The sequence below is a fragment of the Mesoplodon bidens genome, assembly GCF_964165515.1.
Source record: "Mesoplodon bidens genome assembly, chromosome: 3".
Classification (NCBI taxonomy): domain Eukaryota; kingdom Metazoa; phylum Chordata; class Mammalia; order Artiodactyla; family Ziphiidae; genus Mesoplodon; species Mesoplodon bidens.
In genome coordinates this window covers 141,169,307-141,194,835 of record NC_138178.1, presented here as the reverse complement: position 1 = coordinate 141,194,835, position 25,529 = coordinate 141,169,307, and the positions used below count along the sequence as shown (strand labels likewise).

General features: G+C 38.9%; 1 protein-coding gene across 1 annotated transcript in view; it reads left to right on the top strand.

Annotated features, from left to right (window-relative positions):
• Nucleotides 1–688: 688 nt before the first annotated feature.
• The window catches only part of ESR2 (estrogen receptor 2), a gene marked incomplete at its 3' end in the record, with an annotated part of 59,863 nt that continues 35,022 nt past the window's right edge, over nt 689–25,529 (top strand). Inside the window, 5 exon segments of the mRNA XM_081229156.1 lie at nt 689–717; nt 12,633–12,702; nt 12,706–13,076; nt 14,716–14,888; nt 24,096–24,212. Of these exon segments, the coding sequence (XP_081085282.1) occupies nt 12,667–12,702; nt 12,706–13,076; nt 14,716–14,888; nt 24,096–24,212 (697 nt within the window). The 5' untranslated portion in view covers nt 689–717; nt 12,633–12,666.

Sequence of the window (25,529 nt, the reverse complement as noted above, 5' to 3'; positions counted from 1 at the left end):
TTCCTCTCAGACTCACGTGGCTCAGGGTCTGGGGAGCCGACCCTCAAAGCATGGCCCCCAGCCCGGCAGCATCAGTTTCAGCATCACCCCGGACCTGGTTAGGAATGCACATTCTCAGGCCCCGCCCCAGATCTCCCAAATCCAAGACCGGGGGAGGGGCGCCGTCTGTGTTTTGCTGCTCCTGCGGGTGGCTGTGAGGCGCTCGACGGTGACAGCCCCTACCCTGGGGCTTCCTACGTCGCTCAGGTGAGTATGGATCGCGAGGCGGGTAGTCCGCCTCCTCCAGAGATCTCCCGGCCACTGGCTAGGTGGTCACGTGGGCTCTGGGCTTCTTTCCCCCCTCCCCCTCCCGCCCCTCGCGTCTTTAAAAGGAAGGAGAGGCTCCTCGTTACGTCGTTTGTGATCTTTGCAGTGTCTCCGGCTACTGGACCTTCTGACACCCACTCCCTCGCCCCTGCTGCTAGGCCGCCGGGAGGGCGGAGGCTGCGACAGACGCCTCTGGAAACTTGCAGGGCAGAGAAGAGGCGGCGGGAGCTGGACCAGAGCGGGACCGTCCAGGGCTGCGACTGGCATCCGGTGCTGCGTTTGGGATCTGGGCTGCGCGAGGTGCGCTCACTCTCCGCAGCTGGTGCCGCAGCCGGGTGCGGGGAACAGAACTAGTCCGGGAAAAGCAAGTGCCGCGTTTCAGTGGTTGCTAGGCGGGTGTGTACAAGTAGGGTAAGTGCCCCTTAAGTCAAGGCGCGATTTGTCTGATTTAATGTTTGAAATCCAGCGATGGGAAAACAGTAATATTGAGAACAATAAAAGACACCCCCCAACCCCCCAACAAATCCACCAGTCTGGAAAACTACTGGAAACAGAAATTTCATGTTTTGACTAAATATTTTCACTCAAGACGCTGGCAAGTTAACTAATTAGTTTGTGCCTGTAAGCTCCGGGTTGACTGTGCTAATAAACATGTTTTTTCAAAGGCAAAACTCCTCTGTATTTTCTACGGATTTCCCAACAGTGGATGAAACGGTGACAGTAGGAAAGTTGACCAGGGCACTTCATGCTTGAGTTTTGTGGGCCTGGGAAGATGTACATGTATCAGGCAGGTGACTAGTATTTTTAAATGTATTAACTGGCAAACCTTAATCATATCAGAAAGCGGAGTTACTTGTTTCCTGGGCGGATTGAGTAAGATTGAGATTATCTGGGCTGTTTTATTTGCTGAAGAGGAACCCCAGCCGCTGTTCTCTTAACCTGTTGTTTTCCCGTTCCTGCCTAATTAATACTGGATATAAAATTAAGTCAAGGGAATCTGTGTGTGTGTGTGTGTGTGTGTGTGTGTGTGTATATATATATATATATATATATATATATATATATTGTGTGTGTGTGAAAAGCAAAACTTTGGATTTGGGTGAATTTCTATTTAGGAAAATAAGATTGACTCAATTTTACTAGCTTTTTAAAAAGCAACTTTGTGCTTTGGTGTGGTACACAACACTTTTGAGGAAAGATTTTGTTTTGTTAGATTTCTAGTATTTGCATGGGCATTCCATTAGGAATTTTTATTTTTGTTCTAAGTTTCTAAACTCACAGTGGCTGTTTTTCTTTGTGTGTGGAGAAGGATGTTTGTTATTTAAAAAGTGAACGTGTGGAAAGAAAGATTTGTGCTGTGAGTATTGTGAAAAGTAAATGTACTCTGACTATGAAAAGAACCTTGCACACTTATTCTTTGGCTCTTTTTTTTTCCTGCAGAAAATCTATGTTTTTGCATACATTCTAGAAGAGGGGGAAAGGTTAGGATCTGTTTATCAGCAGGTGTTAAAGCATAAACCTTAGGATTCCATTTTATGTGCAAGCATTTTTTTTCAGTTGAATTACTGAAACATTCTTATTTCAGAAGTCGCCAGTCTCCTGTAACATTTAAGTCCTATAAGTCTCTGAAGTCAATTAAAAACACATTTAGGACATCTTTCATAGTGGTTCTGAGGGATGTGAATGAATCTAATCATCATTTACATTTCTCAGTTTATTTATAATATGGAATAGGTAAGATTTAGTAGTCAATTCAACCCTTAAAAATATAATTAGCATTTAATAGATATTGATATGTTCATTTTAAAGAATATTACATGTAGTTTTCTATATATGTGTATCCAACAGGTAATGATTCAAAATACATCTTGTAATAATGTTAATTCATGTTTTGAATCATTTTATAATATCTATAAATAATAAAGTAATTATATAGAATGCTGAAGGCTGAACTTGAACCATTTACTGGTAAGTTTTTTGATAATTATGTCTAGAGCCCTTGAGAAATGTATACTTGAATTTAGACTTCATTCAGTGCCTAGCACACTGTTTTAGACATAATAACATTTTTGAAAAGTCAAGCTTATTGCAGTGTAATTTACATAGAGTAAAATCTAGCCTCTTTAGGTGTATCGCTCTGTGAATTCTGAGAGTTGCACACAGCGGTATACTCAGTCACCTCCATGATCAAGACATGGAACAGTTCCATCACCCCCAGAAGTCCCCTTTGTAGTCAGCCCTCTCCACTCAACCCCAACCCCTGGAAATCACTGTCTGTTTGTTGATTATATAGTTTTGCTCTTCAGTATATTCTTACTTAGAAATAATTGTCTTCCTTCCCTTTTCTCAAAAGAAAACCTCAGTTCCCTTCCTTTTTTGGGATGAGCCAGGTTCTGATATTTTTGTTTTAATCCTATACTCTTTGGGGTAAATTGAAGAAAAGACAAAACTATTTTGCATATGGGAAACCAGAGGCTTGGAATACGTGTTAGATTCATATTGGGCTAATAGATTTAATTTTTAGCAAATTTGGGTCCCATTGTGGTATAAGCCTTTGGTTATGGTGTGCATCATTAGTTATCCCAAACTGAAATACAAGGGCATTTAAAAAAATATTTGTTATTTATGTAATATGAGTAGAATATGTGGTTCCTTTATAATCTTGGCATTTAAGAGATACTTTTATTATATTTGAGATTAAGAAAGCTACCTGAGGGCTTCCCTGGTGGTGCAGTGGTTGGGGGTCCGCCTGCCGATGCAGGGGACATGGGTTCGTGCCCCGGTCCGGGAGGATCCCACAGGCCGCGGAGCGGCTGGGCCGGTGAGCCATGGCCGCTGAGCCTGCGCATCCTGAGCCTGTGCTCCGCAGCGGGAGAGGCCACAACAGTGAGAGGCCCGCGTATGGCAAAAAAAAAAAAAAAATAGAAAGCTACCTGAAATTACATATTATCAAATAGTGAGAAGCCTAGGAACGATTGAAAATGACAATTTGTAGACATTTAAAATGAAATATAGAGTGATTGTGGCTACTTAAGTTAAAATACTCTCTTTAATAGGAGCTAAAGTCTGTGCCCAATTTATTTGTAGATGTCAGTTTTTTTCATTCCTGTGCCCATGTTTTGAAATCTAGATTTTCCTGTAGGACATAGATGTAAAATCTTTTATAAACCAATATTTTTTTTTTTTTTTTTTTTTTTACTGTTTAATACATTATTCAATACAGTAAACACTTAGGAGCCTGTTATTGCTAGGCACTCCTAATGAAGATATGTCAGATTGATGTCGTTTGCCTTTTTCCTTTGGGCTATGAAAAACAAGAGCCTGTCTTTTAAATACATACACAACGTACCTTTCAGAGAACTACAGTGGCAGTAACTAGGATATGCAGAGTGGCAAGTTTATGAGGCACCAGCAAACTGGATAGCTGGCATTTCCAACTGGAACAGTTACAGCTCTTGATAATAATTAAGGGCTTTAGGAAGGGAATCTTTGTGCAGGTGTACTTGAGAGAGGACAGAAGAATGAGGGTCACCTGGAAAGACAAATTACTGGACTCATATATATTTCCTCAAAGCAGGACTGCAAAGTTTTGTTAGTGAATGTTTTGTGTTCACTGTCAAACCCCAGACTGGCTGTCAAGTTGAATGTATTCCGTTTAACTTCTGCATCGGTCATGTCCTTTTGAATCTCTTCACCCACAACTCTCCCTCACCCTGCCCCAAATGAATATTTGAATATGGTTCTGTTTCCTAAAAGTGGAGCATTGTCACTGGCTTGATGTTGGGAAGGAGCAGAGACTTGCTGATGAAAGAGAAGATTGATGGGCTTTCCTTCCACACTGCTGCCTCAGAGTGTGATAACCCTGGGGCTGAGGCTTTATCCTCTTCCCAGATTCAAGCCCTCAAAATTCTGTTTCCTAACCAGCTCAGTAGGCTATTAGGGGAGTTAGTTTTCTCATTTTGGAAAATACATGTACATGTTCTTAAGAGTTGTATGTAAGTCAATTATTAACGATCAGTTCTGTGATGATTTTGGAGTGTTTTTTCTTTATTTCTAATTAATATTAAACTGAGACTCTTAATATTTTTCTTACTATTTAAGGCTAATGATTGGCAAATAGCTACTTATACACATCAAGGACGCTTGACACCTAAGACATATTTTTTATCTTTTCCATGAACTTCCTTCTATTGTCTGCTTTGGGAATGTGAATTTATGACTTCTGAGGGGCACACAGGTGTGGGGTGTTCGAACTGCATGCTTGGGGAAGTGTGATGGGCAGGCTTAAGAATACAGCATAGGAGAATGTGGCATTTTGTGTTCCACACAGGCTACGAGCAGCTCAGCTTTTTGGACAGTGGTGATGGATTGTCAAGAAGAAGTTAAGAGAGTAAAATTAGGCAAAAATCTTCAGGGTGGCCATAATGGTGTCTTAATCTAAATTGTCTGGAAATCCTGCCTAGCACTCTAAGCATATTCAGTGGCATGCCGATAGACTGACTTCACCCTCTTGCATATGTAATGATACCTTGCAGAATGTTTTCATGTACATCATTTCACTTCATCCTTAAACACTGTGAGAAAGGGGAACCCATATTAGGTCCCCGTTTCTCCTGAAGGAGATGTAGGAACTCAGGGAGTTTACCTGATTTGTCTAAGATCACCTGGGACCTGGTGTCCTGCTCTGTCCACTGGGCAAGAATATACATAAAAACAGGCCTGGTGGTGACTGCCTTCTGATTTTTTTAAACTAGATTTGATAGGCACTTTGATAATATCAGTCTGTTCTTTCTAGAATGTCTTTCTGCCATTTCTAGGGCATGCCTTTTTCTTCTTCAAGGAATCACTGTCAATATTTGGAATTTTAAAAACTTTTTTTTTTAATTTAATAGCCATAACGTATTTCCCAGCCAGTACATTAGAACACTACATATAATCCCATGTGTACAAAAAGCTTTCCCACTGGACATAGATGTGACCCAAGAGGGCTCCACACAAGTGTGTGTGCTGGGGGAGTGTGAGAGAGACATCTTTGGGCAGAAGACAAGGGCTGTTCATCATGAAGGATACAGGCCAACTATTTTAGGCTCTGATGAGTAATTAAAGAAAATTGGCACGCAAAGAAATGATTAATTCTTAGAATCAGGATGTCCGGGTACATGTTCTTTTGTTGGCCAGGTGAAATTCCATGCCTTCCAGGCCCAACAATTAAATTGTTCAGAGACTCTTTTTCCCTGTTATACCAGAGATTGTGGTCATAGAGGCAATGCTTGGGTGTTCAAACGAATGTGTGGGAAAATCTGTAGTACAGTGCTGGAGAAATATATTCTTCTTGGAATTCTTTCGTTCGATCGGTTTATATCACTGTTTTAGAGCAGAACTACTTAAATGACCACAGGTTGTTTATTCACTTTTCTAGACCTCCAGTGGAGAAGACTTTCCTTTTGCTATGTATTCTCTGGTCTCCCAGGTCTACTGCAGTGATTTAAGTTCATTACTCCTTGTTGTGTCTTTGCTTAAGAAGGAAAAACCCTTTGCATTGGCTACCAAGTTATTAGTTACCCAAGACTCCACTGACAAATAGTTGTCATGTGAACCTGGATAATTTAAAAGATACCCAACCAAAAAACAGTATATCCTCTTAATCACTGTCCAGCAACCAGTTCTCTCACATTAATTATCATGGTACTGGGGATGTGTGGAAATTCTAGAGAAGTTGGTATATATGTGTGAAATGCATATTTTCTAAGCAAAGTCACTGTGGTACCTGATTTATTGCCTGGATGAATCCTGGCATTTGCCATTTGGCAGTATATGTCTGACAGGTCATTTCAGCATTTCTGGGCCGAGAATGAACATTTCAGTTGTAGGTGAAAATGAGTGATGGGATTGATTCTCTGCTCCTGAGAGAGAGATGATCTTCATTTTAAATGGTGTTTTCCCTTTCCAACTGGATAATGGGGAGTGTTATTTCAAGTTCATGAATTTCCATGCTACTATTCATTACTTTGTGTCTGTAGAAGCTTTACGTTTTTAAGAGGCCTAATGAAAGGAAAAGATAGTGGTGGTTTTCTGATAGTTTGGCTTTTCTACTGATACTTAAGCCGAAATGCCAAATACATTTCTTTTGGGCAATGTAAAGTTGAGACAACATGAAATTCAGTAAAACCTTGATTGGTCAAAATGTTCAGAGAATGATTTTTTGTTTAAACAATTCAATTGATTTTTAAAAATTTATTATTAAGTTGAAGTCTCTTGTTCAAATTCTTATTCTAAAATCCACCGCTTTCCTGCTTCTTAATTTCCTGAATATAATTTAATCTTCATTTGATGATTGAGAGTGTAGAGTTTATCCTTATGTAAGTTTACCTTGAGCAGTGCTCTGTATAGGAACATTGGGATACTCACCATGCTGATTACACTAACATTTGGTATGCTTTTTATTTATTAAATTGGATAAGCCATCTTGTTTTCTTTTTTTAAGTTTAAGAAATATAAAATTTAATACTGTAAATCAACTATACTTCAATTAAAAAAAGAAATATAAAATTTATTACCTCCAGGTTACATTATGCATAAATACAATTTGTTATGCATGTTACCTTAAGTATTTTGTTCTCAATTGTTACATACTCTTTAAGTTGTGCTGTTAAAGTACTTTAGATGTCTTTTGATTAAATATTTGGCTACATGAGATATGCTCAGATCATTTAGCAAAAATAAAGCACTAAAATCCAATCACCAAGGTACAATATTGAAAGCATAAGCACAGTGAACAGGTGTATGTGTAGGTGGATTGAAATAGGAGAGGTGTTTTCAGGACAGATTGAGGGACAAAAGCCTCCTAATAATCCTGTCAGTTCTCGAGCTGACATCTAAAGGTTACTGATGACCTAATTACCAACTCCTGTATTCAACCACTTGCTCTAACTTCGATCATTTCCATGTTTCTGTAAATGTTTTCAAGCATCTGTATTTAAAACCCTTCCTTGATAGACAAAATGTGGCGTATACATACAATGGAATATTATGTAGCCTTAAAAATGAAAGAAATTCCGATACATGCGACAACATGGGTAAACCTTGAGGACATTATGCTAGATGAAATAAGCCAGTCACAAAAGAACAAATAGTGTATGATTCTACTTATATGAGGTGCTCAATAGTCAAGTCTGTAGAGACAGAAGTAGAATGGTGGTTGCCAGGAGCTGGGGGAGAGAGGAACGGGGGAGCTGTTTTTAACAGGTGTAGAATCTTAGTTTTGCAAGATGAAAAGAGTTCTGGAGATTGGTTGCACTACAGTTAAAATGTATTTAACACTACTGAACTGTACATGGTTAATATGGTAAACTTTATTATGTGTATTTTACTACAACTTTTTTAAAAAGTTTGGAAATTGCTAGTTAGCATTATATGCTTTATCCTGCATATTTTCTATTAGGAATCAGGGATTGTATATATTGATTGGGAATAAGTAGTTGAAATATGGAATCCTATCCTCATGATTAATAAATGCATTTTTTTTGAAACTTCCTTGATCTTATATTCATCTCCAGCTACCATTCTCTCTCCTGTCCCTTGTGGTCAACCAATGTTGATTGGAAGTGGTAGCACCTTTGTATTCATTCCTTGTTATTCTACCTGGTCTGCCTGCCTCATTTACTGGGCATAGTGACTCCCTGAAGGCAGAGTGCATGTCTTGAAACTTCTTTAGATCCCCTGTCTCAGCTCAGTACCATGGCTACTGCAAGTGCTCCATCTTTGATTCATACTCTATACTGGATGAAATCATATATTTTCAACACATTTCTTCATATTCTTTTCTTACAACAAATATTTATTGTGTTGTAGTGGAAGGTGAATAAAATACAGTGTGTGCCTTCAGGAGCTTAAAATCTAATTGTACTTACTTCTTACTCTCCCATCCCACCTTTACCATTTCCAAAAAGGATTTGGTGTAGTTCTCTTCTAATAAGGAGGGTTACATTTCTATGTAAGTAACTATAGGGGTGCTAGAGTGAAAAAAGTGATAAGGCATGAAATGCCAACCGCTTCACAATGCACTTTGCATATTTCTTATGAACGTGGCAGGTTTTCTGTAGGAAAATATCAGGAGATTAGAGTGGAATGATGAGTTGGGACAACATAGTGGGATGCCTTGAATGTTAAAAGAGCATGACTTATTAAGAGGCTGGTGGGAAGCAGGGGGCTGCTCAGAGCTGGGTTTTTAAGAATGTGAATCTGGCTGCTCTGTGGCCCTGGAGGAAGAGCTAACTGGAGGCAAGGAGCAGTAAGGAGACTATTTAAGGTGCACAGATAAGAAGTAACAAGAGCTTGCTCCAAGGTTGACGAAAGACATAACCATGGGGAAAGGCACCATGGAGAGAAAAACCCAATGTGCCTTGGTGATGAAAGGTAGCTGGATGAAGGGGAGAAGTCAGAGATAACTGTAATAGCCTTCGTCATTAACACAAATAGGAAATGAGTGGTTTGGGGGAGGAAAATGATGAATTTTGCCTTGGATATTATATTAATTATCTACTGCTCTGTAACAAATTGTCATAGAATTTAGCAGCTTAAAACAACAAACATTATCTCACACAGTTTCTGAGAGGAATCCAGAAGCAGCTTAGCTTAGATGTTGGCCAGGGCTACAGTCATCTGAAAACTCGACTGGGGCTGGAGGATCTGCTTCCAAAATCTCTCTTTCACTGTAGTTCCTTGCTGGCTGCTGGCAGGAGGCCACCGTAGGGCTACTTGAGTGTCCTCACAATATGGCAGCTGGCTTTCCCCAGAGTGAGTGATCCAAGAGAGCAAGCCAGGAAGAGGCTGCAATGCCTTTTATAACCTAGTCATGGAAGTACATGCCATCCCTCTGCCATAATTTATTCATTAGAAGGGAGTCACTATATCTAGCCCATATTCAAAGGGTAGGTCAGGCACCACCTTTTGAAGGGAGGAGTATTGAAGAATTTATGGACATTTTAAAAAACCATCATAGATATATTGTGTTTTGAGGACAAATGGAATGAGCATTCAAAGGAAAATGTCAGGAGAAAGGAATTGGGAGCTTTAGAGAGCCAAGTTGCTTATATATGGAAGTAGGTGACAGCTGGAGCAGAAAATATTGAAGATGGAGAACTTCTCCAGGCTAGATTCTTAATGATCTCTATCAACCAGTCTCATTATTAATGGTTATTGTTCCCTTCCCCAAATTATATTATTCCATATATTTTAACTTTTTTAAAAAAGGTTTCCATTTTTATTTTCTTATTTTATTTGTTTTCCTTCAAAGCTTCTTATCAGGAAAAATTTCAGTTACAGAAAAGTTGAAAGACTAATATAATGTCCGTATGTTTACCATCTAGATTCAGTAATTGCTGACAATTTGACTTATTTGCTCTACCTATGTATCTATGTATGTATCTACCTATCTGTCTATCCATCTGAATATTTTTCTGAACTATTTATTAAGTGTCATTCTTTGGTAAAGAAGGGTTTTCCCTCTACATTGGGATAAACTACAGGTTCTCTTAAAAAGGCAGAGTACAGGTTTAATTCTTTTCCCCTAATTACTAATTTCCAGAGTGAGGAACTGATAACAGTGGTAGCAGATGATTCTCTTTTTCTTTTCCTCTTTTTTTTAAAACATCACTATGGACTCATAGTCCAAAGGGTAAAAAGCATATGTAATTTTGCTATTTATTGCCAAATACCCATGGAAGTTGTGCCATTTTGCACTCTTACCTGCAATGTAGGAGCAAGTTCATGTTTTTTCCATAACCTTTCCAAGAGAGTCTGTTGTCAAACATTTGAATTTTTGGCAAACATAAGTGAGAAATGGTATCTTGGTGCAGTTTAATTTGTATCTCTTAATTGAACAAGGTTGAACATACTTTTTTGTGTTTTAAGAGCCATTTGCCTTCCTTTTCCTGTGTTCTGTTTGTGTTTTTTGCCTATTTTTCTAATGAATATTTGGGGGTTTTTTTCCATCTTAATTTAAGAGTTCTCGCTATATACCAGAGAAATTAGCCCTTTGTTTCTAATATAAGTTGGGAGTATTTTTTTTCCAGTTTGTCATTACTCTTTTGACTTATGGTGTTTTTATGATATGCAGATATTTACTTTCATGAGTTTATGTACTTTTATGTACATTTTTAAATTGCATCTGGATTTTGAGTCATAGTTAAGAAGACTGTCCCCACACCCATGTTATAATGGGATTTATCTACATTTGCTTCTAGTACCTGTGCAGCCCCTGTTCCTCCCCCATTCCTGTCTTACCCCTTCTCCTCTCCTTTTCCCTCTCCTTCCTCTTTCCAGTTCTCTCAACATTCGGGTCTTTAACATTTGGAGTTTATTCTGGCATGCAATCTTTTTCCAGTGATAATTCTGTTGTCCAATGTTTCCCTAGTGATTTGAGATACCACCTTTACCCTATGACAAATTTCCAAAAACTTTTGACTTTTTAAAATATTTATTTATTATTATTTTTGGCTCTGTCAGGTCTTAGTTGCGGCATGTGGGATCTTTCATTGTGGTGCACGGGCTTCTCTCTAGTTGTGGCGAGTGGGCTCCAGAGCGCACAGTCTCAGTAGTTGTGGCGCATGGGCTTAGTTGCCCAGCAGCATGTGGGATCTTACTTCCCCAACTAGGGATTGAACCTGCATTCCCTGCATTGGAAGGCAGATTCTTTTTTTTTTTTGTGGTACGTGGGCCTCTCACTGTTGTGGCCTCTCCCATTGCGGAGCACAGGCTCCGGACGCACAGGCTCAGCGGCCATGGCTCACGGGCCCAACTGCTCCGCGGCATGTGGGATCTTCCCGGACCAGGGCACGAACCTGTGTCCCCTGCATCGGCAGGTGGACTCTCAACCACTGCGCCACCAGGGAAGCCCTGGAGGGCAGATTCTTAACCACTGGACCACCAGGGGAATCCCTTGAGTTTTTGAATTTGCTGTTTTGGGATTTTCTGTTCTATTGCATAACAGTCTGGGTCCAATCAGGAGATAGAAACTACGCAGTAGGTTCAACAGGGGAAGTCTAATGTAAGAATTACCAACTATGATGAGAGTTTAAGTATAAGATATAAGAAACTCTACATGGAGCTGAGGTAGACTACCCAAAGATGGACAAACTTGGGGGATTCAGACCTCCTTGGAAAAAAATGGTTTGGCCACTAATTAGCAGAAATGTTAACAGGTGTAGATGGACAAAAGTGGTCTGGAGTTGCAGGTGGGGAGCGGGCGATCAGCAGCTGGTGGTGTGGGCGTGCCCTGGGAGTCCAGGTGCCCGTGGGGGCAGAAGACCTTCAGAGTGGGCATGTGCTGGTGATGAAACTTGCACAAGGAACAACTTCTGTGTAACTCCTCAGGCCATAGTCTGAACAGGTGATTGCAGAAAGGTTCTCGCCATGCCAGGGCTACAAGTTTGCAGTGGGACCTCATTCTGGACTTATGGCTGGCCCAGGCTCCACTGGATGTTCTCACACCCACAGTGCCAGCCTCTGCCCCTGCCAGAAATCACTGCGGCCTCTTCCTCCTGCAGTGTCCCTGCAGCGCCTCAACTGCGAAAGCTTAGCACTGGGCCCGGTTTAAATGCTTAAGGAATTCCATTGCTATAGAACATATACTGAAGAGTGTATTAGGTGAAAGGCAATAAATTGATCATTGATACAGGTACATTGGCCTGTCTATTCCTTTTTTATTATTGGCTATTCATAGTGTGTTTGAAGATCTGTTATTGCTAGTCCTGCTCATTGATCTGCTCTTTCAGGGTTTTCCTGGTTATTTTTCTGTAAGAATTTAAAAATGAACTTATCTTGTTCAAAAAAAAAAAAAAAAAGAAAGAAAAAGAAAACTGGTGGGCATGGCATTTTGATTTAATCCTGTTTTTAAATTTAATTTTTATTTTTTAATTTTAATTAATTTATTTTTTGCCGTGCCATGTGGCTTGTGGGATCTCAGTTCCTAGGGATTGAACCCAGGCCACAGCAGTGAATGTCCAGAATTCTAACCACTGGGCCACCATGGAACTCCCTGTTTTTTAAGTTTTAAAAGCACTTTATATTAAATTCTCATGGTAAAAAAATTATCATGGTTAACAACAAAAGCATTATGGAAGTGAATGAAGTAGAAAATGAGTTCCATGCCTTACCTTCCTACCCCTCTGAGGTTAATATTTTTGTGTATATTTTTCAGGATGTATTTCTAGGCCCATATGTGTGTGTGTGTGTGTGTGTGTGTGTGTTTAATAAAAATATGTCAACCTTTTTAATAGTATGCTTGTATCTGTAACTTAGAAATGTCTTCTTTTTTTTCTTCACAGCCATACCTGTCTATGATTCTTTGAGAACATTATAATGTCCCTTTGTGCCTCTTCTCACAAGGAGTTTTCCTAGCTGTTACCTATTCAAGACATGGATATCAAAAACTCACCATCTAGCCTTAACTCTCCTGGCTCCTACAACTGCAGTCAATCCATCCTACCCCTGGAGCCAGGCCCCATATATATACCTTCCTCCTATGTAGAGAGCCACCATGAATATTCAGCCATGACATTCTATAGCCCTGCCGTGATGAATTACAGTATTCCCAATAACTCGGAATGTGGGCCTGGTCGACATACCACAAGCCCAAATGTATTGTGGCCAACTCCTGGGCACCTCTCTCCTTTAGCCATCCATTGCCAGTCGTCACTTCTGTATGCAGAACCTCAAAAGAGTCCTTGGTGTGAAACGAGATCATTAGAACACACCTTACCTGGGAACAGGTAAATCCAGTCTTCATTCTGAATTGTACTTCATGGCCATTCAGATTGCTTTACGATTTAGTGAAATGAAAGATATATGTTATACAAGGTCTTCATTATTACATAGATCAAATAGAGCACCTAAAACACCTGATATTCTGAATTCTAGAGTTCTGAATTCTAGAATATCTAATCTGATATTCTAGTTCTTACTAAAAAGTTGAGCTTACAGATCTGTGTTTTGGGGGAGAATTCACTATCATGACTACTGTCTTTAGAAAGAATTTAACTTAAATCACTTTCTTCTTGATGAAGTGATTTGGGTTTGAAAAAGAAATTTTTACTTTACTTTCAAGTTAGATCCTTCTTATCTTGCAGTGAAATCACAATTTAGTGTTCATGACAAATTGTGTCCAAGATAAAAGTAACTGTCAGTATTACAACTTACTGAAATACTAGACAGGTGAAGCCTGAAAAGACAGACAAACATTGGTACAAGCTTTTAAACAATGAACTAAAATAATAACATTTTATAAAGATTGATGGGAAACTATTTAAATGTGGACTTTAGTTGAACTTTCTTAAACTCTAAGTGCAAGATAATATAATGGGTTATTTCCATTCAATTTGTAATTTTTTTTTTTTTTTGGCTTCTCTGAGTGGCTTGTGGGATCTTAGTTCCCTGACCAGGGATCAAACCCAGATCTTTTTAATGATAATTATGGCTACGGAGAGCAGAGGTAGTATAGGGAGAAGCGTGAAGGGGAGATAAATTTCCAAAACAACCAAAGTACTAAGTTACAGCATATTTGATATTGAAATGTATTACTTTCAAATATCGTAAAACCTTGAGAAAGCCGTGTTACACAGTAATTTTATTTTTATTCTTTAAAAAAATACTTCTTGTTTGTTGGTAAAAGAGAATATGAAAATTGTAGATAACTTTTTAAAAATAATGTTTTCTCATTCAATGTTTAAAGGAAGAAATATTTTGTTTCTGAGCACAAGTTCTAATCAGAGTTCTGCTAATATTTGGGTAAATTAAACCATAGTATAATTACCTTAATTTATAAATAATCGTACTTCTACTATTTCCTTTCCAAAAGAAACATGCCGTAGCAAAATTAGGAACTAACCGGGTGTTTCTGGTGCCTGTTGGTGCTCCCTTGTGGGCTGTCCCTTCCTCTGTGGAAGCCCTGCCCCTCCCTCTACCCAGCATTGAACACCTTCCTCCAAAGCCTTCTCAAAGGACAGGTACATGTTCACGCTCTCCCCTTCTCTTCTCTCTTCTTCCTTTCTCCCCTTTTCTTCTCCCCACCATTTCCACCCAGACTGGATCTGGTCACTTATTACACTCAAAGTTGTACACCCTGATGGCTACAGCTGGCCATCCATGGTTACTGGTGCTCATCAGCACTGCATGGATGGGCATAAACTTGCTTAACCACTGTTAAGCATCAGTCATCCCAACAGGGTGACTCTTCATAGATCTGATATCAGTAACAAAGGTTTTGCTTGATCAGATTTCTTGGAATATATTTATCATGAACCCTTGAGGGCAAAGAGATAAATTAGGCAATGTTCATGCTGTTTGTTTTCCTAGAAAGGCCCTGTTTTACCTTTAATGCTCTTTTACAATGAATGTTTTCTTTGCCCCTAGAGAGACATTGAAAAGGAAGGCTAGTGGAAGCAGTTGTGCCAGCCCTGTTACTAGTCCAAGTTCAAAGAGGGATGCCCACTTCTGTGCGGTCTGCAGCGATTATGCATCGGGATATCACTATGGAGTCTGGTCGTGTGAAGGATGTAAGGCCTTTTTTAAAAGAAGCATTCAAGGTACAAGAGTATTGTTAGCTGCTTCTTTAGTTTTCCACTTTTGCTTTTAAACAAGTTTTCAGATGACCTGGCAGAAATTTCACCTTTGGCCTGCTTTGTACACAGAGTACTTGATGAGCAGTTCAGAGGATCATGTGTGTTTGCGGGTGGGGTGGATTGTTTCAAGTGTAGAGTACTTTATCTTTCATTGCAGATCTCTACCCCAGAACCCAAATGGGTCTCACCCCATCATCACCCATCGCCGTCTTCTTGGGAGAAGACGTCTACCTACAACCCTTGTGAAGATAAACAAAAAAATGTGTGCTCATTAGGAACTGCAAAGATTGTTTCTTCCTTTGTCTTATGTTTAATATCTGGCATAAGTAACAGTCATGATGGTGGGCTGGCTCCTGAGGAAGAGAGAATAAACATGTTTTATGGAAATGATCAGAAGTCAGTAGTTCAACTCCAGTGGTCTTTGAGAATTTATCTAGAGGCATGTCTTGCCCTGAACTAGTGGAACCTCCTTCACAAATCTGTTTCCTGGTCTGGGTTTAGACTATTTCCCTACCCTTCTCCACATTTCTGCTGGGCTGGGTTTTTGTTTGTTTGTTTGTTTTAGTGGCCTTTTTAATCAATTTCAAACTGTGCACACCTGATTTCAAGGCCAGTCAGCCCCTTACCACACATGTCCTTGCTGGCCCTAATTTGCTGAAGGCACTTTCCTGCTTACTCGATCTCTTAGCTGTCTCTCTGCCCCTTAACCCCTCCCTCGCCAGCCCTACTCCCAGACAATGTCCTGTGTTCTCATCTCAGAGCTCCCTTCCCTTTTCTGCCAAGGCCTCAGTGCCCTGTTCTTATCCGGTTAAGGAAAGCAACCTTAAAGCAATTCATAGTGTGCAAGTGGCAAATGGTAATTTACTGAGTTAATTCACCCAATGATAACTCTAGATTAAGAGAGCATTTTACCTCGAGCAGAGAAGCTGATGTAATCCAGAGGGAGGTGAGGGGTAGAATGTTGGTAGATAAGGAATCACCTTCCTCAGAGTCCCCTGAAATTCACCCTTCCTAGGTGACCACCTGTTTATCCTGGACCCTCCACTTAGTAGCTCTGTGGCTTTACTTCCCAGCCTGTTTGCTCATCTGAGAAATGGAGATACAGAGTTGTTCTAAAAAGGAAATGAGGTTGCTTATGTGAAAATATTTGGTCAGTTATAAACAACCTACAAATTCAAGTTATTCTAGTTTTTCTTTTAACTCTTCTGTTTTCAGTTCAGATATCAACATCTTTTCTTTCTTCCTTGTATTTCTCTTCTAATCCTAATCTCATTTAAACTCTCCTCCAAAATCTTCATAGTTAGGTGGAAGAGGGCCCTCTGCCATTTCCAAACTTTTCTTACTGAAAGGAAAAACAGCACAGATAAAGGAAGCTGATGTCATCAAATATTATCAAAACATAAATCATGGTTGCTTATTTTTGCTTTTACATACACAGAGCTTTTCATTCTATGTTTAATATATTCAGTCCTTAAAATTTTTTGTTTATGATCATTGTACTAGTAGATTATAAGGCCAGGTCCAGTTTCCTGCGATATCTGATAAGAACAATTCAGATTTTCTGAAATTCAGAACCAAACTCTTGATATGATGACAATTCTCTATCTTGTTGAGGTTCTAGTATTTTATCTCCTAAGGAAATTTTGACCCCAAACAACTAACTACATCCTTAAAAAAGAGAATTCTTATTTGCTGTTTGGGAAAAATCTCTGCATGGAATATCTTTCATGATACTTCATGAACCCTGAGACTGTAGCTGAAAACAATAAAAAGTAAGTTTCCTATGCTTTCCCCATGTCATTCTTTCCTACTGCATCAGCAGAGGAACTGCTGAGAAAGGGAAAAGGAGTGTCATATCCTAAAAGTGCAAATGGGAAAGAGTTAGTGCTCTTACAATTGCTTCATGCCTAAATGATGATTTCTTTGGACTCTTCATATTTTTGGTGCCCTCTGGTATAAATGCATTGCAATAACTGAAAGTGGCTACTCAATTTTTTTGGTATGTTGAATGAAATAAGAATGAAATATATTTTCATAAATTGTCAATTTTATCCACATTGTTTTATTGAATAAATCCATTTTCATTGTTTTTTTTAAATATAGGAGCTTAATTTTTTGTTTGAGATATAATTTATATACAGTAAAATTCCCCTATTTTATTTTTATAGTTTTATGAATTTTGAAAATACATGTAGTCATGTAACCACCACCATAATTAAGATATGGAGCAATACTATAACCACAAAATATTCCTTCATGCCCATTGTAGCCAATTTCACCCCAACCTCCCAGGCTCTGGTGACTCTTGATCTATTTTCTGTCCCTATAGTTTTGCCTTTTCTAGAATGTCATATAATTGAATCATAAAGTATGTAACCACTTATGTATGGTTTCTTTCACTTATCATGATGCTTTTAAGATTTATCTGTGTTGTTGGATGCATTAGTAGTTCATTCCTTTTTGTTACTAATATTCCAGTAGGTGTGCCCCATTTTGTTTATTTGTTCATTTGAGTTGTTTCTAGTTTTGTGCTATTTTAAGTAAAACTGCTATGAACATTTATGCATATCTCTCAGTGTAGACATCTTTTTGTTTCTTTTGGGTAAATATCTATGAATAAAATGGCTGGTTGTATGATAAGCTAATGTATGTTTAGTTTTATAAGAAACTAACAAACTGTTTTCCAAAGTGGTCGAACAATTTTGTATTTTCAACAGCAATGTATGAGAGTTCCAGTTGCTCCATGTCCTTATCAAAACTTGATATTGTCAGTCTTTTAAAGTTTAGCCATTCCATTTATATTGGTATGTAGTTCTATCTCACTGTGGTTTTATTTTGCATTTTCTGATTACTGACGATTTTGAGAACCTTTTCTTGTGTTCATCAATTTTTTTCTATGTGTATGATATATATTAAGTTCTCTATATACTAGTGTTTAGTCTGTTCTGTTGATCTATCTCTTCATTCTTGTATAAGTACCACATTATTTTAAGTATTATAGTTTTATAATGAATTTTAATACATGCCAGTATAAATTCCTCCTATTTTAAAAATGTCCTGGCTATTTTCTCATGTTTATTTGTCCACAGGAACATTATAATAATTTTATTAAGTGGCCGCCCATCCTTAATGTTAAGAAAAGTGGATATTTTATTAAACCTAAGAATTATTTTGAAAAGAAGCTCTGTAATAGTCTTCACATCAAGAAACATGTTGACTCCATTTATTTAGGTCTTTTACATCTCTTATAAAATTTTGGGGGTTTTTTGATATGTATTTGGCCCATTTCTTCATGTTATTTCCATAAAGTTCATCCTTCTGGCTATTTTATATCCACATATAATAGTAATGATACTACTATACTCTACTATGCACTTTCATTTTGGTATTTATAATAACCTTTTATCATTGTCATTTGAAAGTTAAAATCCATTTGACTGCTGCTCATGAATCGTCAACTCTTTGTTTCTTAAGACATTATAGGCTAAGCTTTAAATGGGAAGCTGTAGCAGTCCATAGGTTGTGTAAAAGATTCTTACCTTCAAGGCATATATTCCATTACTTGAGACTTATTTGGTCTTGAACTCAAGAACGATATCCTGAGGGAAGAAACCACAAGGTAGATGCTTGCTATTGAAGTATAAGAGTGCCAGGGAGGGTATGGGTAATAATTGCTCTGTTTTTTTCTTTTTTTTTAAGAGCTACATTATTTTATTTTATTTTTTTTAATGTATTTGTTTATTGGCTGCATTGGGTCTTTGTTGCTGTGTGCGGGCTTTCTCTAGTTGTGATGAGTGGGGGCTGCTCTTTGTTGTGGTGCATGGGCTTCTCATTGCTGTGGCTTCTCTCTGTTGCGGATCACAGGGCTCTAGGCACACGGGCTTCAGCAGTTGTGGCACGCGGGCTCAGTAGTTGTGGTGCACGGGCTTAGTTGCTCCATGGCATGTGAGATCTTCCTGGACCAGGGCTCGAACCTGTGTTCTCGCATTGGCAGGCAGATTCTTAACTGCTGCGCCACTAGGGAAGTCCCTAATTGCTCTGTTTTTAAAATAAGAAAACCGGAAGGCTGAGCTGATATTAAACTCAGGTCTTCTGATTTCAAATCCAGCGCTGTCTCTTCCCTCCATGCAGTTGGATATGAATGATAATACGTATTCAGACAGTCTCAATAATTTTGCAGAGAACAAAGATAACCTTTTATGTTTTGTATTATAAAAAGCATATTTTCCTATAAAGTTTTATATCTTAACTAAAAGAATTAGCTGCATATTTTGCCTTTAATTTTGCTTTGAACTTTTCTCTTAGTTCTGTTAGTGTGGAGTAGCAGACTGTTGCATGGAACAAGAAAGCCATTTTATTTTTTTATTTTTATTTTTTTGCGGTATGCAGGCCTCTCACTGTTGTGGCCTCTCCCGTTGCAGAGCACACGCTCCAGACGTGCAGGCTCAGCAGCCATGGCTCACGGGCCCAGCCGCTCTGCGGCATGTGGGATCTTCCCAGACCGGGGCACGAACCCGTGTCCCCTGCATCGGCAGGCGGACTCTCAACCACTGCGCCACCAGGGAAGCCCAAGAAAGTCATTTTAATACATGGGGCGTTTGGTGCAGTTCAAAGAGGACTTTTTTCTTTTTGCCAGAAATGAAGTGAATTACCATGACCTTCTTGCATAAGACATTTTCTAGGCTATTTTATTGAGTGTGTTCATATTATTGTGCTTTCTGATCCTTTTTTAAAAGTAAAATGATCTTTTACAGTAAACTCTGAGAGAAAAATAAAAGCCAACCTCTACTTGTCCCTTAAATGCTTATTGTTATGAACCTCCTTATAAAACCAATAAGGATGACATCATGTATAGTTCTTAGAGGTTTTAGAAGATACTTAAAAGATTGCTTCTGCTACGGAAAGTACTGTGGGATTACGTTTATCTTCTAAGTATAAAGCATTATATTCTAAAGTACAATAGAAAGTTTCTGATTAGAAATATATTTTGGCTTTTAAAATTTATTTTTGAATATTATAAGTGAGGATAAAAGCAATAACAAGATAACAAGATTATCTCTTCCTTTTAATTTCTTTTATAGCACACCTTATATTACCACCTATTCTTGAGTGTGTATGGAACCTGTAAATATGATGACAGAGTCGCTCCCTTGGTTAGGTTACATTTTATGGCAAATGGTGTTGGGATAGTCTCTTGTGATTAGTCTCTTGTGATTATGCTGTGATTATATAAGACTCCATCATAGCAGACTGGGGAGAGACTGGAAGTCAGAGAGATGTGCTCCTCCTGGCCTGGAAGGAAGCAGACATCATGTTGTGAACTGCTTCTGGGCAAGGAACTGCAGGTGCCTCTAGGAGCTGAGAGCAGTGTCCAGCCTATAACTAGCAAGAAAATGGGAATCTCGCTCCTACAACTGCAAGGAATTGATTCTGTCAACCACTTAAATGAGCTTGAAAGAGGACCCTGAGCTTCAGATGAGACCACAGCCCAGTCAATAGGTTGGTTGCAGCCTTGTTGGGACCCTGAGTAGAGTAAGCTGCGTCTGCACTCTTTATTTGCAGAAACTATGAGATAATAAATTGGTTTGATTTTAAGCTTTTAAGTTTGTAGAAATTTATTATGCAGCATGGAAAACTAAAACAATAACTTTAAGGAGATTATTGAACTGAGCTTAAGTGTTTTCATTTGTAAAATGGGGATTATAACTCTTTATAAGGGAAGTTATAGGACTAAATGAAATGCTGATGAAAACTACCCGGAAATCAGTAGGACATCAGGAATGTTGGTGTGTCAGGCTAGGAAGACATTGCTTCCTGTACATGGCCAGGATGGAGGGTCACTTGAGAGAGTGGTTTTTGCATCGCTAGGGCACCTTTGCTGGTACCCAGGCCGATGCAGAGTGTGATGGTAGAGCCACAAACAACTGAATTTCAATTTGTGTTTTGTTGAACAGATGTTACTGGAATCTATCTAAAAGGGGAGAGGATTATAAAATTTAATTATGGTTCAATCATGGAACCATAGCTTATTGAAGTGTTCTTTAAAATCTGGTGAGTTGGAAAAAGGAAAGTTAATTTCACAGCTTAAAACATTAACATTTGAAATATAGATAAATTTCAATTTATCTGTATTTGCATATTTATTTGTATGTGTCTATATTTGTGTGAATTAGTTTATTGTTTGAGTAGCTAACAGAGCATTTTTAAAATGAGTCTCTGACTTACAGAAAATGTGCATATACAATTTAAAGAACCTTTTTTCCTGAAATCATGAGTTGCCAACATTATGCCCCGACACCTCCGAACACTTAACATGTATTCCAGCAGAGCCCACAAGGGTCAAATTGGGAAATTAGCATTGATACATTATTACCATCTAATGTTTAGACTTGTTCCAGTTTTCCCAGTTGTCCTAACAGTGCCCTCTACAGCAAAAGGATCCAGTTTAGAATCACACTCTGCATTTAGTTTTTAGGTCTTTAGCCTTTCTCTCTCTGTCCAGAACAGTTCCTCAGTTGTTCCTTGGTTTTCATGAACTTGACAGTTTGGAACCTTATAGGCCAGTTATTGTGCAGAATGCTCCTCACTGTGGGTTTGTGTGATGATTCCTCATCATTAGATTCAGCTTACACATTATTGGCCTATTGGAATATCACAGAAATGATGCTATATTCTTCTGACTGGCTCCTTTCATGTAGTGCCTGATTTCAATTTGTCCCAATACTAGCAATGTACACTTTGAATATTTGGTTAAGGTGATGTCTGTGAGGCTAGTGATGTCCCTGCTCCCATGCTGTCTCGGGGGATAGAGTTAGGGACTATATTTATTCCAGTATATATAATTATTTATTTGGGTGTCCACATTATCCCAGATTTGGCCAGTAGTGTTCCCTTAAACTGGCTTCTGTATCTTTTTTGACATGTGCCCCTAACTCTTTAGACACTTCTTTACTTCCTGGCACAACAAGATGTTTCAGGCTTATCTTGTACTTTCCCTGCCCCAGTGGGATAAGCTGGAATAAACTGTTTCTCCAAGGTTCCCAGTTTCCTATGAGTGGTGAATGATATTCATAAACCAAGATCTGGTTGTTAGTTTATTCATTGCTGTTGGGATATCTCTGCTTCCAGTCTGTCTCAGAGCATAGAGTATTTATTCTAGTGTGTGTATATATATATATATATGAAATATGTATATGATATATATATATACACACACCCATATATAAAATATATATAATGTATAAAATATATAAAATTTCATATTTATATTCAGTTTAGAAAAGAAGTATAGAGCAACCTCCTCTGTGACTAGTGCTCAGGCCATGAAATAAGATATCTCTAGAAACCCTCTGGGTGGTCCTTTCAGTTACAGCACCTTCTCCCCCTACCGAGGTAAGACAGTTCTAACTTCTGCCTTCCTTGCCATGTTTTTACCGCCTATGCATGTAACCCTAAACAATATAGTTTTTTCTATTTTTGAACTTTATATAAATGGAATCCTCTCCTTTATGTTCTTTTGTGACTTCTTTTATGACTTGCTTGTTTAATTTATCATTGAGATTCATCCATTTTCCACATTGAAATTATGGCCATTATAGGTTTTATCGTAAGAAGTTCAGGCCCTATTGAAAGACTCAGTTAAGAAATAAAGGCACCATAATACCCTGTGCACTTCCACTTTTTATATATTTTAATTTCTGTTCCTTAAATCTCTCAGGTCTCTGTATTTATCTTCATCCCCCCTACCATTACCAATCCAGGCAGGCAGCCTCCTTTCTGGTTTGCACAGCAACAGTGGGTTCTTGCTTGGTCTCCTGGCCTTCATCAATTCTGCTGCCTCTAATCTATTTTCCATACAGCATCTGAAGTAATGCGTTTGGTGTTGTTATTTTTTGTTTTTCTTTGGCTGCGTTGGATCTTCATTGCTGCACATGGGCTTTCTTTAGTTGTGGCCAGCAGGGGCTGCTCTTCGTTGCAGTGCGCGGGCTTCCCATTGTGGCTGCTTCTCTTGTTGCGGAGCATGGGCTCTAGGCGCATGGGCTTCAGTAGTTGCGGCATGTGGGCTCAGTAGTTGTGGTGCGTGGGCTTAGTTGCTCTGCAGCATGTGGGATCTTCCCAGACTAGGGATCGAACCCTGCATTGGCAGGCAGATTCTTAACCACTGCTCCACCAGGGAAGTCCCAGTGCTGCTTTTTGAAATGGAAATTTTCTTGTTTCTTCTTTACATAATAGAAGTACCATTGCCTTAGTCAGATATTGCTATACAACTCTATTTAGGCTGTAGATTACTACAGTGAGCATTATTTTTTTAGTTATGGGTCTATGAGTTGTTTAGGGTGGCTCTACTTCATAAGGCTTGGCTCTGGGCTTTGGGTTGAGTTCTGGTCTGCACCACACATCTCCACATTCTCCTTGGACCAGTGGCTACCCTAGGCATTTTCTTCTCATGGGCACTCAAGAGGCCAAGCCAAACTTTTGGAGTATCACATCTACTTCCATACCATTGGCAAGTCCCACGGCCAAGCCCGACATGAGTTGGTAAGGAGGTGTACTCTGCCTGCTGTAATACACTGTAACGTCACAGGCTGAGGGAGGGAGTGAAGAATTAAAAACAGTAATTTAACCCACCACAACCATTATCAAGTGGCAGTTCTTTCTGTCCTTGTTTTGTTTGATGATTTCTATATTCTCTTGTTGACCAGTTTAGTTCTCTTATTTAGCTATGAATTCCTATTAAAATGTCATGTTAAATACCACAGAGGAATGTATGTAAAAGAGTACAAGCAGTTGAATTTGGTGACCTGATACAAGTGTTACTCTCAAGGAGTCCTGTGACTTGGAGCAAATCAATTTCAGGTGACTGTCTCACTTTCCATGTCTAGAGGAGACTATTTCTAAATGTATCTCTTGAGAATTCTAAGAACATGCAGAGAATAACCTATTCAAAAAGGTTTGGATATTGAAATATTCTTAGGTTTCCTTTACTCACAAACAAGGCACTGATGAGGCTGAACTTGGTTTTTATACCTGTACCTGTGGTTAAGAAGATGTCTCCTATCTCTCAGCTGGGTAGCGTTAGTTGTGTTGTTGACCAGGAAGAGATTTAGCCAAAATATTATAACAATAAACTTCCTTTTTTTGTTGTTTTTCTGTTTTTTTGCTCTGCTGTAGGACATAATGATTATATTTGTCCAGCTACAAATCAGTGTACAATAGACAAGAACCGGCGTAAAAGCTGCCAGGCCTGCCGACTTCGGAAGTGCTATGAAGTCGGGATGGTGAAGTGTGGTGAGTGTTCCCTTCCCCTTCTGTGATATGTGGGACATGCTGAGAGCCATGTCAAACTGGGGACAGTTTGAGGACCTGGAGACATGTAGCCTGGATGAGAGGAGATTTAGAACATGGTAATTATCTTCAGGTGTGTGTATGCTGTCCCATTGCAGGGGTGTTGACTTACTCTCTAAAGCTGCAGAGGACAGAGCTGGGGTGAACAGGAGCAAGTTGTAAGAGGCAGATTTTGGCCCAATGTAGGGAAGAACTTTCTACAGTTCAAGTGGTCTGACCACAGAATAGGCTGCTGCATGAATTAGAGATCTCTAGCCACTGAGGTGCTCAAATGGGCTGGATGACCATCCGCCTGAGGCCTTGAAAAGTCTAAGGATGAAGTTCAGGTAAATGTTCACGGTTAAAGCTCTGAAAAGAAAGTTGACTATCTTGTGGGCTACTTGGGATGACTCGTGCCTATCCCTCCATTAACTTTCTAAAAGTGGATAAAATATGCATAGGAGTTAGAAACATGATAGACCTGTGGAAAGCACATAGAGTATGGATTTTGTTCTAAGACAGTATGTATGCATATATATGTGAACACACACATATACATACATGAAAAAACAAAGAGAAATGAGAACATTAGTATAACAACTGACGACGATGCTTACACTCCACTCTCTCCACCTGGCTAACTTGATTCACTTGTTGTACATACTTGCTTGTTTATATACAGTCATATCAGCTCTGCCTGTACTTTTCTTATTCTTCTGCCAGCCAGTATTTTAGCAGTGGTTTGTTGTTATTTCTCTCTTTGTAACTATTTGAAAAATTAAAAAAAAAATCCTCTCTCTTTTCTCCCTGACAGTCTCTTAGTAGCTCTGCCCCTTGAACATTCTCTGTTCCCTCCCCTAGTTCAGAATTAGAGCAGAAGTTCTCTTAATTTAATCACAGTTCTCTGGCTTCCTAAAATCACTTGTGTTTTCCATTTCCTCTGTAAAATATCCTGCCTATGCCCATGACCTCCCAGTGGGTATTGGTTACTTTCATAAACGCCACTTCAGTTATATCCTTATCAGTAACCAATGGGCTTCTTCCCAACCTGTTTCTACTCATTGTAATTGTTAAATCATATAATTTAATTAAAGTTTATGCAAACATATGAAATATGAGTAGGAAAAGATAGTTGTTCCTGTGAAAGCTTTGAATAAAACTGTAAAGGACTAATAGCTATTGGGTTAGGTATGGGTGAGATTGGGGCAAAACCATTATACACCTATAAAGAGTCTGCATTCAGATTGCTTTAGGAGTGCCTAAGTTCTTGCTCTGTTTTAA